The sequence below is a fragment of the Typopeltis vanoorti genome, chromosome 13, assembly GCF_054136105.1.
Source record: "Typopeltis vanoorti isolate ZY-2024b chromosome 13, IOZ_Tvanoo_1.0, whole genome shotgun sequence".
NCBI lineage: Eukaryota > Metazoa > Arthropoda > Arachnida > Uropygi > Thelyphonidae > Typopeltis > Typopeltis vanoorti.
In genome coordinates this window covers 97,646,935-97,666,404 of record NC_143561.1, presented here as the reverse complement: position 1 = coordinate 97,666,404, position 19,470 = coordinate 97,646,935, and the positions used below count along the sequence as shown (strand labels likewise).

General features: G+C 37.1%; 1 protein-coding gene across 1 annotated transcript in view; it reads left to right on the top strand.

The window, feature by feature from the left end:
• The window catches only part of LOC150100406 (uncharacterized), a 621,895-nt gene extending 602,822 nt beyond the window's left edge, over positions 1–19,073 (top strand). Inside the window, exons 39-40 of the mRNA XM_090402392.1 lie at positions 9,827–9,901; positions 18,610–19,073. Coding sequence (XP_090258518.1) covers positions 9,827–9,901; positions 18,610–18,701 — 167 coding nt within the window. The 3' untranslated portion in view covers positions 18,702–19,073. The remainder of the gene's footprint in view (positions 1–9,826; positions 9,902–18,609) is intronic.
• Positions 19,074–19,470: the final 397 nt, after the last annotated feature.

Genomic DNA, 19,470 nt, shown 5'->3' with positions numbered 1-19,470 from the left:
GACAGACAGATATCAAAAAGTGGTATACAGTGGGTGTGAATCTCCCAGATTTAAGGTGACCAGTGGTGTACATCAGGGTTTAGTCCTTGGGCCATAATTTTTTAATCTATACATTAATGACATCAGGTAGGATCTAACATCAGATGTGCAATTGTTTGCCGATGATGCAAAGATAGGCAGGGCATTCAGGGATGCTACTAATATTCAAAAATTACAAAATGATTTGATAGACTGGAAATTTGGTCAAATGAAAATGGCTGTCAATTTAATGTTAGTAAGTGTAAAGTTATGCACTTTTAACATGATTAGAGTTCCAGCGTATTATTATATTAGTGGGGTTATACTACAAGAAACTGAAGAGGCAAGGGATCTTGGTGTATTATTATTATTCGTGACACCTCCAAGGAGTCCAAAGACTCATAGAGGGAGGACACTGCCGGAGTATTGGTGGATAGGAATTTAAAGTTCAAAGGTCACATAGCAAAAGTTGCAAATACAACTCAGAGGATAATTGCGATGTTGAAGCGAACCTTGACATATAAGAATAAGGAAGTCATTTGTCTCTTTATAAGGTTTTGATAAGACCATGCCTGGATTATTGTGCACAGATTCAGTCCCCCACCTCCCTGGGTTCCAAGGGGATAAAGAAGCTGCGGAAAGGATGCAAAGAAGAGTTACAAAGATTATATCTTAATTATGGGATTTAGATTATGAGTATGTGGATTGCAGACTCTGGTTAACAGGAGAAAGAGGGGTGATATGATAGGGGTCTATATACTTTTGAATGGGTGTTATAGGATATCAACTGATGAAATTTTTCATTATATGGAAGGTGGGGAGAGAATATGGGGTCATCCATGGAAGTTAAATTTATTTGCAGTCAAGAAAGGGGTAAGAGCTAGGTTTTTCTCCCAGAGAGCAGTGAGTGAGTGAGTGGAATAATTTGCCCATAGGGGTAGTGTGTGCATCTAGTGTGAATGAATTTAAGGAAAGGTATGGTAGTTGGTTTGGGTGATTTCTAGCCTCTCTCAATGAGTGCTTGACTCCCTGGAGTCAAGCACTCATCTCAGATAATAGTAATAATAATAATATTTGGAGAGTTGTGAAATGAATTCTCAGAGGTGATTGTTAGCACCCCAACAGTAAATAAGTTTAAGGAAATGTATAATAAGTATTGTGTTAATTGATAGTGTGGGTCTCCAATGGTGATTCGTTTGACTCTGTGGCATACCCATATAAATGATAATAATAGTAATAATTACACTAGGGTCATTTTTTTATATATATTGAAAACACATATCCTGTGGCTTTTTTAAAGTTTTTTTGCTTGCCATTTTGTTATTTTTTCATTATTTTGTTAGTTACCATTCATTTAATGTTTTTTTTAATTCATTTTTTTATTATTTTTTTTTTATTGTTGTTAATGTTATGGAAATCAGTGTAACCTGTGGTTAGGTACTCTAGGCAACCTGAAAATGTTTGTTGTTGTCAGGGTTGTATATATGTATTGCCCAAAACATAGAGTTTTTAAGCCCCTTATTTTTGTTTAAATTTGGTTGTTTTATGAATGTTTCACATACCTCTTTAAATATTCTTTCATACTATCTTTTATGTGATGGTCAGAAAGGCTTGTTTTTTCCATGGTGGATTAGGCAGATATGATTTTTTATGTTCTTTTTTTTATGGACATGAGAGGAGAAAGGTGATCTTTAGATACGTTTTGTAGAGGATTTAAAGATAGCTTTTATGTTGTAATTCTTTAGATTATTATTATTATTATTATTTAGGCCTCCAAGGAGTCAAAAGACTCATTGCGGGAGGTCCTTCCTAGAAAACACAAGTCTAACAAGACTCATCGTGGGAGGTTCCTCCTAAGAAACACAAAGTCTATCATACCACTCCTTAAACTCATTGACCATTCTCGCTCTCACCACTACTCTATCAGGCAATGCATTCCATGGTTCAACCACACTCCATGCCAAGAAACCACTCCTCACCCTCTTGCTCACAGTTTCCTTTCGTAACTTCCCTTGTCATCACTCCTCGCTTTTCAACCAAATGAAAGAACTCCCCAGTGTCAACCCTGTAACCACCTCTCAACAGTTTAAAAGTCTCAATCATATTACCTCTCCTTCTTCTATCCACCAAACTCTGTAGTCCACGTTCCCTCAGCCGATACTCATAACTGACATTGTACAGTCCTGAAATTGTCTTTGTTATCTGCCTCTGTACCCTTCTCACAATTGATTAATCCCCTTCAAATACTGGGGACCAAATCTGAGAACAGTAGTCTAAGTGTGGTCTGATCAGGGTCTTATACAACAGAATATAAAATGATAACTCTTTTATCTCTGCAGGTCAGCGTCCTTCTCATTATTGCAGCAATCCTCTGTATTACCTTCACCACCTTTGCAATTTGTCCCTTGAATTTCAGGTTTCTATCAATCATCAACCCCAGATCTCTTGTCTCCCCTACTTTCTTCAGTATATCTCCTCCAATAGTGTATGCAGTGTCCCATCAATGTATCTCAAACCTCAACACCTTGCATTTTGCTGCATAAAACCGATATCCCCATTCATTTGCCCATATGTCTATCTTCTTCAAATCCTCTTACATGACTACCACATCTGCACTATTACTAATAACCCTTCCCAGCTTTACATCAATCACAAACAACTGAATATCCCCTTGCAATTCACTGACAGTATCATTGATACTGTCAATGATACTGTCAGTATCATTGATATAAAGGTTAAACAATATAGGTCCCAGTACTGAGCCCTATGGGACCCCACTTGTAATCCTCTGCCTCCTTGAAACTCCCCCACCATATACAACTCTCTGATACCTATCGGACAGTCAATCCTGAATCCAGTTGACCAACTTGACATCCAAACCCATGTGCTGCAACTTAAATATCAGCTTATCATATGGCACCCTGTCAAATACTATTGCTAAATCCAAGAAAATGGCAGTATGTGCCATTCCCTCATCTACTGCTCTTGTAACTTTATTATAAAAGGCTAGCATATTACTAAAACAAGAGCACCCCCTCACAAATCCATACTGACTCTTAGAGATAATCTTACCCTCATCTGTCCAATGTTGTATACGGTCCCTAACTAATTTCTCCAAGATCTTAACTACTGATGACACATGAACTGGCCTATAATTAGACACTTCCAGTCTTCTACCACCCTTATGCAATGGCGCTATCTTACCTTCTTTCCATTCCCTTGGCATCTTTCCCGTAGCCTGACTTTCATTGAAAAGCCAGGTCAAAGGAGCTGTCGGTTGCTTCGCACATTCTCTCAAAACTTGTGATGAAATACCATCCAGTTCCACAGCTTTACTGACATCTAGAGTACTCAGTATTTGAAATACATTCTCCTCCTACACCTCTAAACCTCGACCCTGCCCTATCCCTCTAGTATTAAAATTAACTCCTCCGGGATGAAATACACTAATAAAGTGTTCGTTGAACAATTTTGCTATGTCTCTGCATCAGTCACTCTAAGCCCATTTTTATCCCACAATGTCACTCTTCCACAATCATTTTTCCTCCTACTGGCCACATAGCTAAAAAATACCCTAGGATTTTCTTTGGATCTTAGTGCCGATCTCTTCTCATATTCCAGTTTCACCTTCCTTACCATACTAGTCACTCTGCTGGCCTGTGTCTTATATTTTTCATGCATCTTCTCTTCACCTGTCTCCTTATATCTCTTCCATAGCCTCTTTTTTGCTCCATAGCCTCTTTTTTGCATGCGGTTCCTGTTAATATTGTTTGTTATTCACTTTACACAAAATTGTGTCCTCTTCTTCACTTGTGGAATACAGCTTACTATTGCTGCTAACAAATATTCCTTCACAATTTCCCAAGCACTAATGATATCCCATCCCGGCCTTTCAAATAATCCCTCCATGAAACTTCCCCAAGTTGATGTCTAAGACTACTATGATCACCTGCTTAATAATTTCATGTATGTTCCCTTTTCTTTGATACTCCTGCATGTCTGTTCATCTTTCAAGTCATAACCACATGGTCACTCTCTCCAACTGGTGGGAGAGATGTCATCTCAGTTATTATCGACTCATCTTCTGATGCCATGACCAAATCCAAAACTCTTGAATGTCTTGTTCCCTCTATTACATGTTGCCTAAGATATTTGTCCCTCAAGAATTCTAGAAATTCCATTCTCTTATTGCTAAATGCATCTTCCTCTCCCCAGTTTATACTGCTGTAGCTAAAATCTCCTATAACAATCATTCTTTTGGCACTTGCCAAGCTCAACTGTCTCAACATCTCCTGGTCCTCACTCTCTATGCTCCTTGGTTTGTAGCAACACCCCACTAAATATCCCGTCTTGCCTATCTCTACCTCCCACCGTATGGTTTCAAAATCATTAGTGTCACTGCCTTCCAAAGCCTCCACTCTTAGATGACATAAGTCGTCACTTATCATAAGCAGTACTGCACCACCATGCTTTTCCTTTCTCTTCTGCCGAAAAATGCTGTACCCTGCTACTTCTATTCCTGTTATTATATCGTCTTCTGTCAACCACGTTTCGGTGATCCCAATAATCTTTGGCCAGGCTGATGCTATCACGCCACCAATTCATCTTCTTTATTCTGGATACTCCTGGCATTAGTATAAATCATAAAAATGCCACTATTTCTATACCCAGCATTATCTCCTCTAGACTCCACTGGGCTCAGCGCTACCTGATGTTGTCTCCCTTCTCCCAAGTACCCTTTCCCACAAGAGGCCACCCCTGCTACCATCCACCTTGGGCATTCTAGTTTCCCTGCATTGACACACTGACTTGTTCAGAACAGCAATTTCTCCAGATGCCTAAGTCCTTCCTTATTAAAATGCAAGTAGTCTCTTGCGTACAATTCCTCTCTCTTCTCAAATGCTCTCCAAGCATTCACATATTCCAATCCTCTCTTCTGACCCATTCTAGCTATTATGTTATTCAATATTACTGCTCTTTTGCTCAGCTCATCACAATCATACCTATGCAACACGCACACTATCTTTCCTCTCTGCGTCTTCTTCATACTACCTCAAGCAAGAATCTCATTTCTCTCGCTGCCCAATTTGCATTACCTCTCAAGTCATTTGTTCCTACCATCACAATCATCTCATCCACCCTTTCACCCTTCTTAATTGCCATAGCCACACTTTCTGTTATTCCTCCAGGCAAACATTCTTCATGCATCCTATCTTGCACACCACGGATCATTGAGCCACCATACATTATACCTGTTACCATTCCCTCTCTCCTACTGTTTCCATTCTCTCCTCTTCTATCATTCCCATAACTCTCTCTCATTCCCTCTCTTCCACTTATCCTATTCTCTCCCCTTCTATCCTTCACATAACTCTCTCTCAATCCCTCTCTTCTACTGTTCCCATTCTGTCTTCTTCTGTGATTCCCATACCTCTCTCTCATTCCCTCTTTTCTATTGTTGTCATTCTCTCTTCTTCTATCATTCCCATCCCTCTCTCATTCCCTGTCTTCTACTGTTTCTATACTCTCCTATTCTATCATTCCCAAACCCCTCTCTCCTTCCCTGTCTTCTACTGTTTCTATACTCTCCTATTCTATCATTCCCAAACCCCGCTCTCATTCCCTCTCTCCTAATGCTTCTATACTCCTCTTCTATCATTCCCAAAACTTTCTCTCACTCCTACTCTGATTTGCTTTGCATACATCTCTTCCATTCTCCTAATCTCATCTTTCATACTTCTCATCTTGTTCACAAGATATTCCACCTCCTCTTTCAGCTCATTTATCCCTCTCTGCAAGTTAGTCACTCTTACTTGCCATTCATTTACCCAATCAAAACCACCTCCATAAACTTCACAGTCATTCAAGCCTTCCACACTCCCAACTCTTATTTTTTCATTCATACTTTGCTCGTCATTCTCTCCTATCACACTACTTGTCTCCCATTCATCATTCTCTCTCCTATCACACTGCTCGTCTCCTGACATTCATTTCCCATCCCTGAAGCAACTAGGTCAGTTATCAGTATATCTAATTTATTAATTTCTTCCCACTGTCTGCATTTTATGCATATATGCACTCCCCCTTCTCTCACCCACCACATATGTGACTCCTGGGAAGCATACATGCCACAATCACTGCATGCCACAAGTCCTTTATTATATTACGTATAATAGAGTTCTTAAATGGCAGCAGACTCGGTGACACGCAATTTGTGATTGCAGTTGCATCCACCATCATTCCTTGCTGCCAAGTACGTAACTACTAAACTAATCGCCAAAAAATATATACGAACACTGTATCACAGATATATATATATATAAATATAAATAAATAAATGCTAAATATAAACATATATATATATATATATGTATATATAAATATAACTATATTCAACTATACTAGATAGTGAAAAGTTATTTTCTCTTCCACAACAATGCTGCTGACTGTAACCTCGCCTTCTCGGTAACTCCAAAAGCAGAACCACTAAATAACACTTGTGTTACTGAGGAAAAAATGCCACAATTTGCAAAAGAATTCACACTATACATCATTTAAAAACTTTTTAAAAAATATTTTTCCCTACCACTGCTCAAATCATCCACCACATGCTTCAGTGACCCTAGCGCCTACTTATTTTTTCTGATAGACCTTGAATATATGGGATAGATGTAGCTTTGCTGAAATCGTTTTTGTTCTGTTCTGTATTTTTTTTTTCTATCATGTATTGTATGCACTTGTGGTGTTTGTTTAAATGGCTGAGGAAAAAGTTTAAGTTGGTTGCCATGTAGCAAAATTAAATACATCATTGACGTATTTGAGGGAAACCTTTCATTTTAAATTTGCAAGTTTAAGAGTTTTCTGCTTGAAAGTTTCCATTAAGAAGTTTGTGATCATAAGAAAAGTGGTCAGTCCATGGCTGCCTTTCTTTTTGAACATGGAAATTGTTTCATCACATAAAGTAACCTGAATATAGCATGTGAGCAAAGAGAATTGTAACATTGGGCAAAAATTTGTTTTGTAGAAGAATTTCATTGACAGGGATGTACTTAAAGAGGGTAGTAATGTCAAAGCCAAATGAGAGATCTTGTTTATCTAAAACAAAGTCCTTAATTTTGTTAATACAGTCCATCAGTCTGTTTCCTCATTTAGTGTTTACTGCAAACTTACTCATACAACTACCTAACATCTGAACACAAAAATTAAATAAGAAATACTTTTAGCAAAAATGGAGAAATAACAATTTGTTCAAATGATAATGATCTCAAAAAAAAATAACTGCAATGTAATAGAATCACCTTTGTTAAAGAACATATATAATAAAAAGATAATTTACAACATACTAACACACCAAAACAAAAATGATTTCAGCAGAGCTCTATCTATCTCGTGTATTAAATGTCTATCAGAAAAAAAATATAGGAATTGAAAGGAATCTAAATAGGAAAATACAACACAAAAACTACCTTTAAATCTTCTATGAAACTTAAGCATTTATTCAGCACATCTAAAGACCCCTTTCCCTTCTCATGTTCAGGAGTATACCATATTAAATGAACGTATACCTGCCATGCATTGGTGAAACTGGACACACAGTTAACATCAGAAAAAAAAAGAGAGCGAGAACACAAAAACCTTATCTGCCTAATCCACAATGGAAGAACACCTTTCTGACCATACACTGGAAACCTTCCATAAAACTGATTTGAAAGCCACTCAACTCTTTCACGGACATTTGAAACATTCATAAAACAGCCAAATTTAAAAATGTAAAGAAGGGGCTAAAAATCTCCAGGTTAGATAAAATGTATGGTAAGGAAGGCAAAACTAGAAAATGAAAAGAGATTGGCCCTGAGATCCAAAGAAAATCCTAAGGAATTTTTTTGCTATGTGGCCTGTAAGAGAATGACATTGCTGAATAAAAATGGGAATAGATTGACTGATGCAAAGGACATAATGGAGTTGTTCGATGAACACTTTATTGGGATATGTAGAAATGCAAGAAGAGAGTGTGTTTCAAATACTGAGTACTCTGAATGTCAATAAAGCAATTGGATTTGAAAGAATGTGCTAAAGAACTGAGAGCTCCGTTGACCTGCCTTTTCAATAAAAGTCTGACCATGGGGAAAGGTACCCAAGGAGTGGAAGGAGGGTAAGATAGTGCCATTGCCTAAGGGTGGTAGCAGATGGGAAGTGTCAAACTATACACCAGTTTATTTCATCAGTAGTTGTTAAGATCTTAGAGAAATTAATGAGGTATCATTACAGCGTTGGGTAGATGAGGGTTATATTATCTGTAAGAGTCAGCATAGATTTGTTAAGGGGCACTCTTGTTTTAGTAATGTGATTACCTTTTATTATTATTATCATGTGACACCACCAGGGAATCCAAGGGCTAATTGCTGGAGGACAATCTGCTCACCCTCACCCTCTCCACTGCTACTTAATTCTCCTACTATGACACTACTACGATCAATACCATCTACTGCCCATCATCACCAACAACTGAAGGCTGATTTACAATAAAGTGATAAGAGCAGTTGATGAGGGAAAGGCATATTCGGCCTTTTACAATGGCATTTGACATGGTACCACATGATAAGCTGATATTTAAGTTGCAACACATGGGTTTAGATGTAAGGTTAGTGAACTGGATTCAGGATTGGCTATCTGATAGGCATCAGAGAGTTGTGTATTGGGGGGAAGGGACAATATCAAGGAGGCAGAAGGTTACAAGTGAGGTCTCACAGGGCTCAGTACTGGGGTGCTCTTGTTTTAGTAATATGATTACTGAAACAGTTTAATGCAGTTAAATGTAAAGTCTTGAAGTTTGGGATACATTGATTGGATGCTTCATACTCTGCTGGAGGAACTGTACTAGGAGTGGGATAGGCAAGGGATCTGGAGTTGATGATTCATAGAAACCTGAAATTAAGGGAACATATTGCAACTACTGGTGAAGATTGCAGAGAATTGCAGCAATACTGAGAAGGATTCTAACATGCAGAGATAAAGTTAGCTTTCCATTGTATAAAGTCCTGATCACACTTGGACTACTGTGCTCAAATTTGGTCCCCAGGATTTGAAGGGGATAAAGTCTGTGGAAAGAGTGCAGAGTGGAAAACAAAGATGATATCATGACTGTACAATATTAGTTATGAAGATAGCCTGAAGGGATGTGGACTACAGAGTTTGGTAATAAAAGAAGGAGAGGTGATATCATTGAGACTTTTAATCTGTTGTGAGGTAGCTCCATCACCAAATGAAAGAACTCCCCAGTTGACACTGGGGGGGGGGGGGGTTTCGTTTGGTGATGGAGCCAAATGAAATTTGGTGAATCATAATAATAATATGCCTGAATCATAATAATAATATACATCCCTGATAAAAATACACATCATCAGATTGTATAGAGTATAGAATACCTCACTATAAATAACACTCATCTCAACAAAAAATAAAATAAAGGAATAAAATAATAAAATAACATCAGATAAATGGCAACTAAAAAGTAAAAATAATGTCAAAAATTCAGCAAGAGATCCTAGGATTTTTTCTAAATATAAATTCCTATTAATTGGGCCACATCAGGAATAGCATAATTTTCCCCAATTTAGCAGCTGCACAAACTAAATGAAGTTGAATATTAACAGTTTAAAAGATGTATACATTAGATAAAACCCAAATTTAGACAAGTTTTTCATTTATTGCATAGCAACACTACTAACTTATAGATAAATATAATTAAACAATTAGCTTTAATTAGAGTAATTTTCATTTTTCTAATTTTCTGTGTTTTATAAAATAGGAGCTGTTGTAGCAAGGGAGTATGGTTTACCATGCATTGTTTGTGCTCAGAATGCATCACTGGTATTCAAATCAGGTAAAGTAGTAGCTAATAATTAATTAATGTAATTAATATGAATAGATTTTATGTTAAAACATGTCTACTTAATTGTGTCAACTTGATTGTATAAAATAATTATTATATACAATAGCTACATATAATAATTTGATAGTGATATAAAATTAATTTCTTAACTTCATATTGATTAACAATATGATGATTATTACTTTCCAGTGAAACTGATAGAATCAATGTATAAACTACTAGGATAATTTGTTAAATGTTTAAGAAAATTATCATAGTATGGAACATAGGTTTTGGGGAAGTGATTTCAATTAATGACATTAGGGCCTCCATAGTTCAATTAGAACAATGGTACATCGTGCCCTTCAATTGGAAAAGGCCTAAGTTCAATTTTCGTTGTGATGAGAGGAATCTTTATATGGGTTTTTCAATTGAAGATGAGTTAGCTAATTTTATACGAAGGTAGCAGGATTTTTTTCTCCTGGCATGGAAACTCAGGTTTTTCATCCTGCATAAAGACAAATCAGCCTTGAGAACACATGCAATTTACAGACAAAAAATACTAATGGTGGTGGTGGCGGTATTGAGCATTAGATGGTGTTGGTTTAGATGATGATGATGGTAGTGGCAGTTTGCTGTAGTTGGTGGATTAAGTGTAGAGACAGAGAATTGTAGAGTAGGTACTCTCCCTCCATGAGTCTTTGGACTCCTTGGAGGTGTTATGTAATAATAATAAATATACTGGAAGAATTGCCCAATGAGAATGAAGTGAGTGAATTTCTGAAAGATGCCAGTTTTAAAGAACATGTAATGTAATGAAGGAAAAAGAGGATTGAGACTTCCCATTAATTGTCATAGTATTCCATAATGCAAAGCATGCATCCTTTCGGGTGTATATAATGTTATGCATTATGTAAAGGGTCACCATCCAGACTGGTTTCAACCTTTATTGAGGTACTGTTAAAGAGTAAGGGTTATGTCTCCAAAAACTAATTGATCTTCAAGACCACTCTAAATTTCACTGAATGACCCCAAAAGATCACTCCTAAACCCATCAGGCTTTCATCAGTGGTTCTCCTCACTGACCAGCAGAACCACTCTATTCCTCTCGAAATTAAGCTCTTTTTATGTGAGTGGGGGGGGGGGGCTTCTTCAAAATCTAGGTGATCCTTCAGATCACTATACCCTTAAATTGACCTGAAGGATCATTTTAATTCATTAACTCTTGATCAGTCAAAGATACTCAATGGTGGTTCCACTCAGTGAGAAGCAAGCCCTACCACTGAACAGAGAACCACTAAGCATCCAATCCACAGAAGGGCCCAATAAAATCCACATCAATAGAAGCCATTCCATAGGCAAGCATCTAATCGAATGTAGTGATTGAGACTACTTCAGCAAGCCCACATACATGGACTATTTAAATGCTGACCTGCTCCAATAATTCGGGTGAGAGCAGTGAGTAATCCAATGTCAATGATCCAAAGGATCATTTAACTTATTACTCAGCAGTGGTTTTACTAAGTGACAGGTCCACCACCGAGAAGAGCCTCATATCCCAGGGAAGGGCTATAAAATTCATCGCAGGGAAAATTCATCACAGAAAAATTCATCGCGCAAACTATTGATCTCTGAAAAAATTCACTGAAAATGTTATTCACTAGAAAATTGAAATGCTATTGCATTCGTACTGATATATGAAAATTAAATGCAGTGCAAGATAAATTTCACAAAATATAATTTTATTATGTATCTATGTATTAGTCTACTCTGTTAGCCAAGTGGCTGGTTGCCTAATGTCAGCAATTTTTGTCACTGACATTAAGAGCTTAGGATCTTTCTCGGACATAGCCGAGTTAGCTGGTCTTGGGCAAGGACTGCAGGGGTTTTCTCCCCAGTTTATATGGGATTTTTCCTCCCACAAGCAGGCAAACTGGCCTTGCGAACATAGCGCTTCTACAGACATAGGATACACTGGGAGGCATAGGCCAATCACCTTATCCTCATATAACGGTTGCAGTTATAAAGAATAGAAACCCTCGACACCATAATGGTAAAAGAGGGATAGATCTATGTATTATTTATTTAGATTTTCATAATATTTTGAAAATGTTTTCAAATATGCTGTCTTTAGGGACAGATGGAGAGAAAAGAATGGGGGAGGGAGAAGAGTATTGATGATAGCTGATGAACTGCAACCAAAGAGAGAGAGTAGAAGTTTAACTTCAGGCCAGTGAAAATAACACATTTGAGGCCATCTGGTGTGACATAGTGGCCAGCAGCAGAAGAACAAAATATACAGTTGGATGCTTGTATAGACCAGGGAATGGAAAGGATGATGGTGATATATGCATCAGCAAATAAGCTCAATGAGTGGAGTGGAGTACGGGTAATTATTATGGGGGATTTCAACTATGGGAACGTAGATTGGAAGTAGGTGAGGACACGTGGGAGGAAGAAATGGAATTTATGCAATTACTAAGGAATGATTACCTGAACTATAATGATAATTACCTGTGATGGAATATACTGGGAATTTGAGAGTGCTAGATCTAGTAATTGTATAAGAGAATTTGTCTATAGCCAATTTGACTACACGGGCACCAGTTGGTGAGAGTTATCACATGGTCTTGATCTGGGAAGTGGCTAAATGTGTGGAATTTTCAGTTAAGAGGTGGTTATATGTAGAATTACAGGGCTGGTAAGTATGACAAGCTTAGAAGATTACTTGGATCAGTGCCATTTGCATGCAAAACTGCAACGGCTGAATGTTGATAGTGCACGGAAATGGTGAAAGAGTATCTGAGATAATTAATAGTAGACTGCATACCTAATCCTTTCTTTTAGGGTTGCAAGGTGATCAGCATTCATTTTAAAAAATTTATGGAATTTACAATCGTGTTAAATTTTTTAACACGGTTGTAAATTCCATAAATTTTTTAAAATGACTGCATACCTAAAGTCAGGAGAATAAATCCAGTGGGTGTTAAATGGATGAATATTATCATTAAGCTGCAGCTACAAAAAAGAAAAAAAAAAAGAAACACTTATTTAGGAAATTCAAGAAGAAAGGTGATGGGAGGTACAAAACACAGGCAAAAAGATAACCAGTGGTGCAGTAAGAAAGGAAATTAGCAGTGCGGGCTAAAGATAATCCCAAAGAGTTCTTTCATCATGTTACAAGTGAAAAGGAAGAATGTTTAAGAATGATTTTAATGAATGCAAATGGTGAGGAGGTAATTGAATCAGTTGAATATTAGAATTATTAAGTGAACATTGCAAGAGTACATCATCCAGGTGGAGATATTGTAATAACGAGAGAGAGGCAAAGGGTTATATGCAAATTGAGGTTAAAAAATGGAAGTAATAGCATATTAAAGAACCTTGATGTGAAATAGAGCTATGGGATTAGATAGTATACCAGCTCGAGTTTTACAAAAAAAGTGCTAAGGAATTGTCAGTGCCTTTGATCACATTGTTTAATCTAAGTCTCGTCTCTGGTTAGTCCATGGAGGATGGAAACAGGGAAAAATTGTTCCATTGCATAAAGAAGGCTCCAAAACTGATATAGCAAATTACTGACTGATCAGCAGCATATCAGATGTCATTGTTAAGGTATCGGAGAAGTTGATCAAGAGGAAAATACAAAAAATGGATAGACTGAAATGAAATGCTGTATGAGGGAGATAATGTGATTATGTGAAGGGTAGGTCATGCCTCAGTAACTTCCTGATGTTTCATAATACAATGACAGCTGAGTTGGATAAAGGTAATGGATTTACATTGCTAGACTTTGCAAAAGCCTTTGCCAGGATAGTGAATGGAATTCTAATCATTAAAATGTAGCACATTCGGATGAATATAAAGTTGGTGAAGTGGATGACAGGAATATTGATGGAGATATATCAGAGAGTAATTTATTCAGGAGTAGAGTTCAGAAGATGACCTGTGACTAGTGTCATGTCACATGGCTTTGTTCTTGGGCCACTACAATTTAATTTGTGCATTACAGGTATAGGAAAGGATTCGAGAGGAACTGTTCAGTTGTTTGCTGATGATGAAAAGTTGGGTAGAGCAATAGTCAATACAGATGATGTTAAAATTTTGCAAGTTGATTTGGATAGACTGGTAGTTTGGGCAAAGGAGAATGGATATCAGTTTGATGTTGCAAAATGTAAAGTTATGCATTTTGGGATGAAAAGATTACCAGCTGTATACCATATTGATCGATCTGTACTGCAGGAAATTGACGAAGACAGAGATTTGGCGGAGTTGGTGGATAGGGGAATAAAGTTAGTTTAGAGGACACACTGCAAAAGTAGTTAAAACAGCTCATTGAATTACTTGGTTACTGAAGAATACTCTGACTTGTATCTACTTGTCAAAGTATTATTATACCTCTTTATTGAGCCTTGAAAAGATCCATCTTGACTACTGGACAGAGATCTGGTCACCTGGGTTTCTTGGTGATGAGATGGAGAGAATCCAGAGGTTAGCGACTAAGATGGTAGCATGTTTATGGAATGAACTTTATGAGGACAGGTTGAAGATTTGTGGGTTACAGAAATTGGTTAATAGGTGGAAAAGGGGTGATATGATTGAGACATACAAATTACTGAAGAGTTTTTTTACAAGATTAATACAGAGGAAATTTCTCAGAACAGGTCTGGTTGTGGGAGAACTAGAGGCCATCATGGAAACTGAGCAAGAGTTTAGTTAACAAGGGTGTCAGAACTAGATTTTTTGCTTGGAGAATGGTGAATGAGTGCAATAAGTTGTCAAAGTCTATTGTGGGTGCCATGACTGTGAATGAGTTCAAAGTATGATAGATACTGTGCGAATATTGGATAGCGCTTGGCATGATGATTAGGACCTCCCTCAATGAGTCAGTCTAAGGACTCCATGGAGTAGCCCATAATAATAATAATAATAAGTTTACAATTAGTCCTATTCCGCTCCACCATATATTACTCTCTCATGTTCATCTGTCAGCCACTTCCCCTATCGATGCAACCATCTTTATATTCATTCCTATTTTCTCCAACTTATGAAGTAGTTTTCCATGTATTATTATTATTATTACTCAACACCTCCAGGGAGTCCATAGATTCATCAAGGGAGGGCATCTACTCTACAACGTTTCATCAACTACAGCTACCTTCATCATCTACATCAACACCATCTACCACCAACACTAGTAGTATTTTCACAGACAATTACAAACATCCATGCCCACGGCAGGATTCGAATCCGCAGCCTTTTGGCTGGAGAGCAGATACGCTAACCACTTGGCCAACCAGGCTGGTATTCTGTCAAATACCTTTGCAAAATCTACTATCATAGTGTAACCATCTTCTTTATCTAATTCTGCTGTCACTTTATTATAAAATGTGAAGAAATAATTAAGACAGGACTTACCTTTAATAAAGCTGTGCTGCCCACTGTAGAGTATTGTATTCCTATCCACTTCTTGAATTTTACTTTTAACCAACTGTTCCAATTCCTGAGGTGGTTGAAGTAATTGGAATGGTCTTATCCTCTTTCCGTTCCAAGGGAACGGAAAGAGGATAAGACCGTTCCACTGCCAGTTCTCTTGCACATTTTCATACCACATGTGCTAACATGGTATCCAGTCCCACTGCTGGATTCACATTGATATTTTTCAATATGCTGATCATCTTCGGTTTATCTGCTTCATTTCTCACATAAGTCTCTGTCACATCAGTAGCTGAAAAGTCTGCACTTGGATGATACACCTTGGCAAAGTAATCACTTAGTCGTTCAACTATTTCTTCTACTTCTCCCACTTTCTTGCATTGGTACTGAATAAAATCCTACCATAATCATTCTTGATCTTACTCGATACGTAACAAAAGAAACACTTTTCAGTTTCCTTTGATCTGCTAATTTTCTCTCATAATCTGATTTTAGCCTTCCTTATCATACTAGTCAACCTTCTTGTCTGTGCTTTGTATTGCTCATGAGTGTGGTGTTCCTGCTTTCCTTATATTCCCTCCACCATGTTTTCATCTTTTGCAGCTCTTGCTTTATATCGTTATTCATCCATTTAACTCCTACTTTTTTTTTTTATGTTACTCCCACACATGAAAGGTTATTTGTTAATCTATAGTTTGTTTTGTACTGTTGGTGGGGTAAGGATTTTTTTTTACTATTTTAATCCATTTTATATTTTCAATTTATATTTTAAATTTTCAAGCCACTTCATGCCTCCAATAAGTGGGGTGGTCTCACAGTGGGTGATGAAATTTATCTCCCATATACTTAGTATACATTCCCACCTACTTGGTTTATCCTCTTGACTCTGGTAATGTAATCCAATACTGCCTCTCTCATGCAATTCCTGACCACTTCCCATGGACTTACATTCTTTCCTTGTAACTTCTTACGCTATGGCACAGTTCTAAGCTGCCATCTAAATTTGTCATAATCACCAGCTTTGCAGTTCACATAAACCCTTTCTTGACTGAGCATTACACACATTTAAAGTTTCCCAAACAGGTCTGTATGGTTACTTTCCTTGATCAGAGGCAGAGTTGCTACTGTGACTATGGATAAGTCTTTTGATCTTATTACCAGATTCAACATTCTCAAATCCTTAGTCTCTGGAATGTGTTACAGTGTGTTGAAGACAATACAGAAGATTGTCTTCAATCTTCTGTATTGACATTATGGTGAGGAATGCATTCCCAGGCAGGATAGGAATGATGTCCAGTTAGACTATACTGGTCAGTAAACCCTTGATCAGTTCCAATGTAGATTAACTATGCAGATTTGAATGCTAAGATTTAAGAATGATATGGAAATGGTTCACATTTGAGTAATAGGAGAATTTTCAGGTCTGTAAAATATGAGTTATAACTATAAATTGGAATATAATTTACAGTTTGGTATTTACCAAATACCATTACATGGTTCAGAGTGATATGATTCAGATGTGAAGTTATGAAAGGGAACTTGATGTGGCTGGGGAGTAGAACAAAATCATCTAAGAAACTTAAGAAAGATTTGTTAAGTAAGAGAATGAGGTTTTTTAATATATTTTTTATTTATTTTATTTTATTTTATTTTTTTATGGAGAGTGGTGGTTGATTAGAAGTGTTCCTGAGGAGTGTTGTGAGTACAGGGAATATGAATTAATGTTATAAATTAAAGATACCAAGAAATCATGTACTTGATTTAATCCTTTATCCTGGTGTAAGCAAACAAAGTTTGTGCCTGAATTATTTTCAGGACTGGGGCAACTTGTCATAAAAGTGGTATGACTACACATCACTTGCCTTAGTATCCCATAATGCAAAGCACATCTCCTTAAGGACATGTATAATGTTACACATTATGGGATGGGTCACTACCCAGACCAGTTTCCCTGTTTAAGTGCAGGGTTACCTCTCCAAAAACTCATGCAATCACTCAGATCATCCAACAATGAGCAACCTGAGTGATCATTTAACTCAGTGGTGGCTCTGCTCAGCGACAGGCTCCCCTACCACCAGGCAGAACTGCTCATGTTCCAGGAAAAGCATCAGCCAAGGAAGCCCTAATACAGGCCATCCCCAATGGATCCAAATTGCTGTTTCTGGCTCTCATGGATGTGCTTTTGCCCAGAAGAGGCAGTGCTTTCCCTGAGATATGAGTGGCTCTGCTTTGGGGGGGGGGGGGGGCTTTGCCTGTCTCTGAGTGGTGCCACCGCTGAGATTATGGCTCTGCTTAGTGGTGGGGGGAGCCAACACTGAGTTAATGATCACTCAGGTCGCTCATTATTGGGTGATCGCATGAGATTTTGGAGAGGTAACCACTTAAACAGGGAAACTAGTTGGTGGTTTGACTCTGAGGGAGCAGAGTTTTTGCATTAGAGAGCTTTTGAGTATCCAGGAATTTTCCTGGTTAAAACTTCATTGGCTACAGTCTTGCCACAACCACTTCTGCACAAAAGCACATTGGTGGGAGCCAGACCCTGAGGTGATACCAAGGTTGAAGTAATGCAGAAGTCCTATTTCTATATATGAGTTGCCAAAAGGTGTCACACCTTATTATTAACATACTCTGGATTAGACTCTGGATAGGTAGTTGAAAGTTTTTCACTTGGTTATACTATAAATTAAAGATACCGAGAAATTAATTACTTGGTTTAATTCTTTATCCAAGTGTAAGCAAACAAAGTTTGCACCTGGAGTATTTTCAGGACTGGGGCAACTTGTAGTAAAGGTGGTATGACTTCACACCACTTGCCTTAGTATCCTATAATGCAAAGCCCATCTCCACAGACATGTATAATGCTATGTATTATGGGAAGGGTTACTACCCAGACCGGTTTCGAGGTTTATTGGTCTCGTCAGTGGGAGCCAGACCCAGAGGTGATACCAAGGTTGAAGTAATGCAGAAGTCATATTTTCACATACGAGTTGCGAAGTGAAAAACTTTCAACAACTACTATCTCTAATCCAAAGTATTTTAATAATAAGGTGTGACACCTTTTGGCATTCAGGATGAATTTCTATGTCAGTCCTGTTGATTGCATGGATTTGAAAATAATAGGTATGTCCCATTTTCACTAAATTATTAAAAGATAATGTGCGTGTGTGGGGGGGGAGATTTAGGAAATAATGCTGTTAAAGTTAGTAAGATTGTAATATTTAAATTTAAAATTTCATATGTATTTATATTATGCTGAAGTTACAAGCTGCTTTCATAAATTTCAGGAGATATGGTTATTTTGGATGGAACACAAGGAATTCTAAGGAAAATAAAGGATGATGAAGTTCATGAAGATATAAACCAGTCTGGATGTTAATTATTAGCAGAGATTTATATACTTTTAAAGAGTATATAGTAATTCTTCAATTATTCAACTGCAGTGGAAAGCATTTGGCAATTGAAAGATCAGATAACTGAAGGTACACTTATCTGATGCTATACTGGAAGTCTTTTAACACCATTCAAGGATCAGTTAATTGAAGATTCACTTCATTTGAGGATTGGATGTAATTGAGAGATCACTATTTATAAAACCCTGTTAAGACTTTCTTAACACTTTCTTAATGTCTGTGATATGCTGTGCTCATTGCCAAATAGCCAATGAGAAATTTACTTGAAAAGTAACTAATGTCTATTGTTACTGGTCACTAAGAAGTTGTGTTTGATGACAAATAAAATGTGTAATTTATGATTTGTTTTATTCATAAATGTTTCATAGTATGACTGAATTTTGTCCAGTAAATTTTAGCTCTTAAACAGCTCACCAACTATTAATATTCTCATAAGATGAATATTTAGAAAGTGTTATTATTTTTACATAGCAGTTATTCAGGATTTGTGGAGGTGTGCCATAAAAGTCTGCATGATTCCTGGTCAATTGAGTAAAAGTTTGATTTGCACAGTATATTTATATTTGAATCCTGCCATAGCATGCATATTTATGAACTCTTTCTAGATAAATAGTAATATTAATAACTTAAAAGTTTCAGAAATTCATCATCAAAAAATAAGAAAAGAATGATAATTTAATAAAATAATTAACTAATAATAATAATATAATAAGTGCAGCACTATTCCATTGAGAC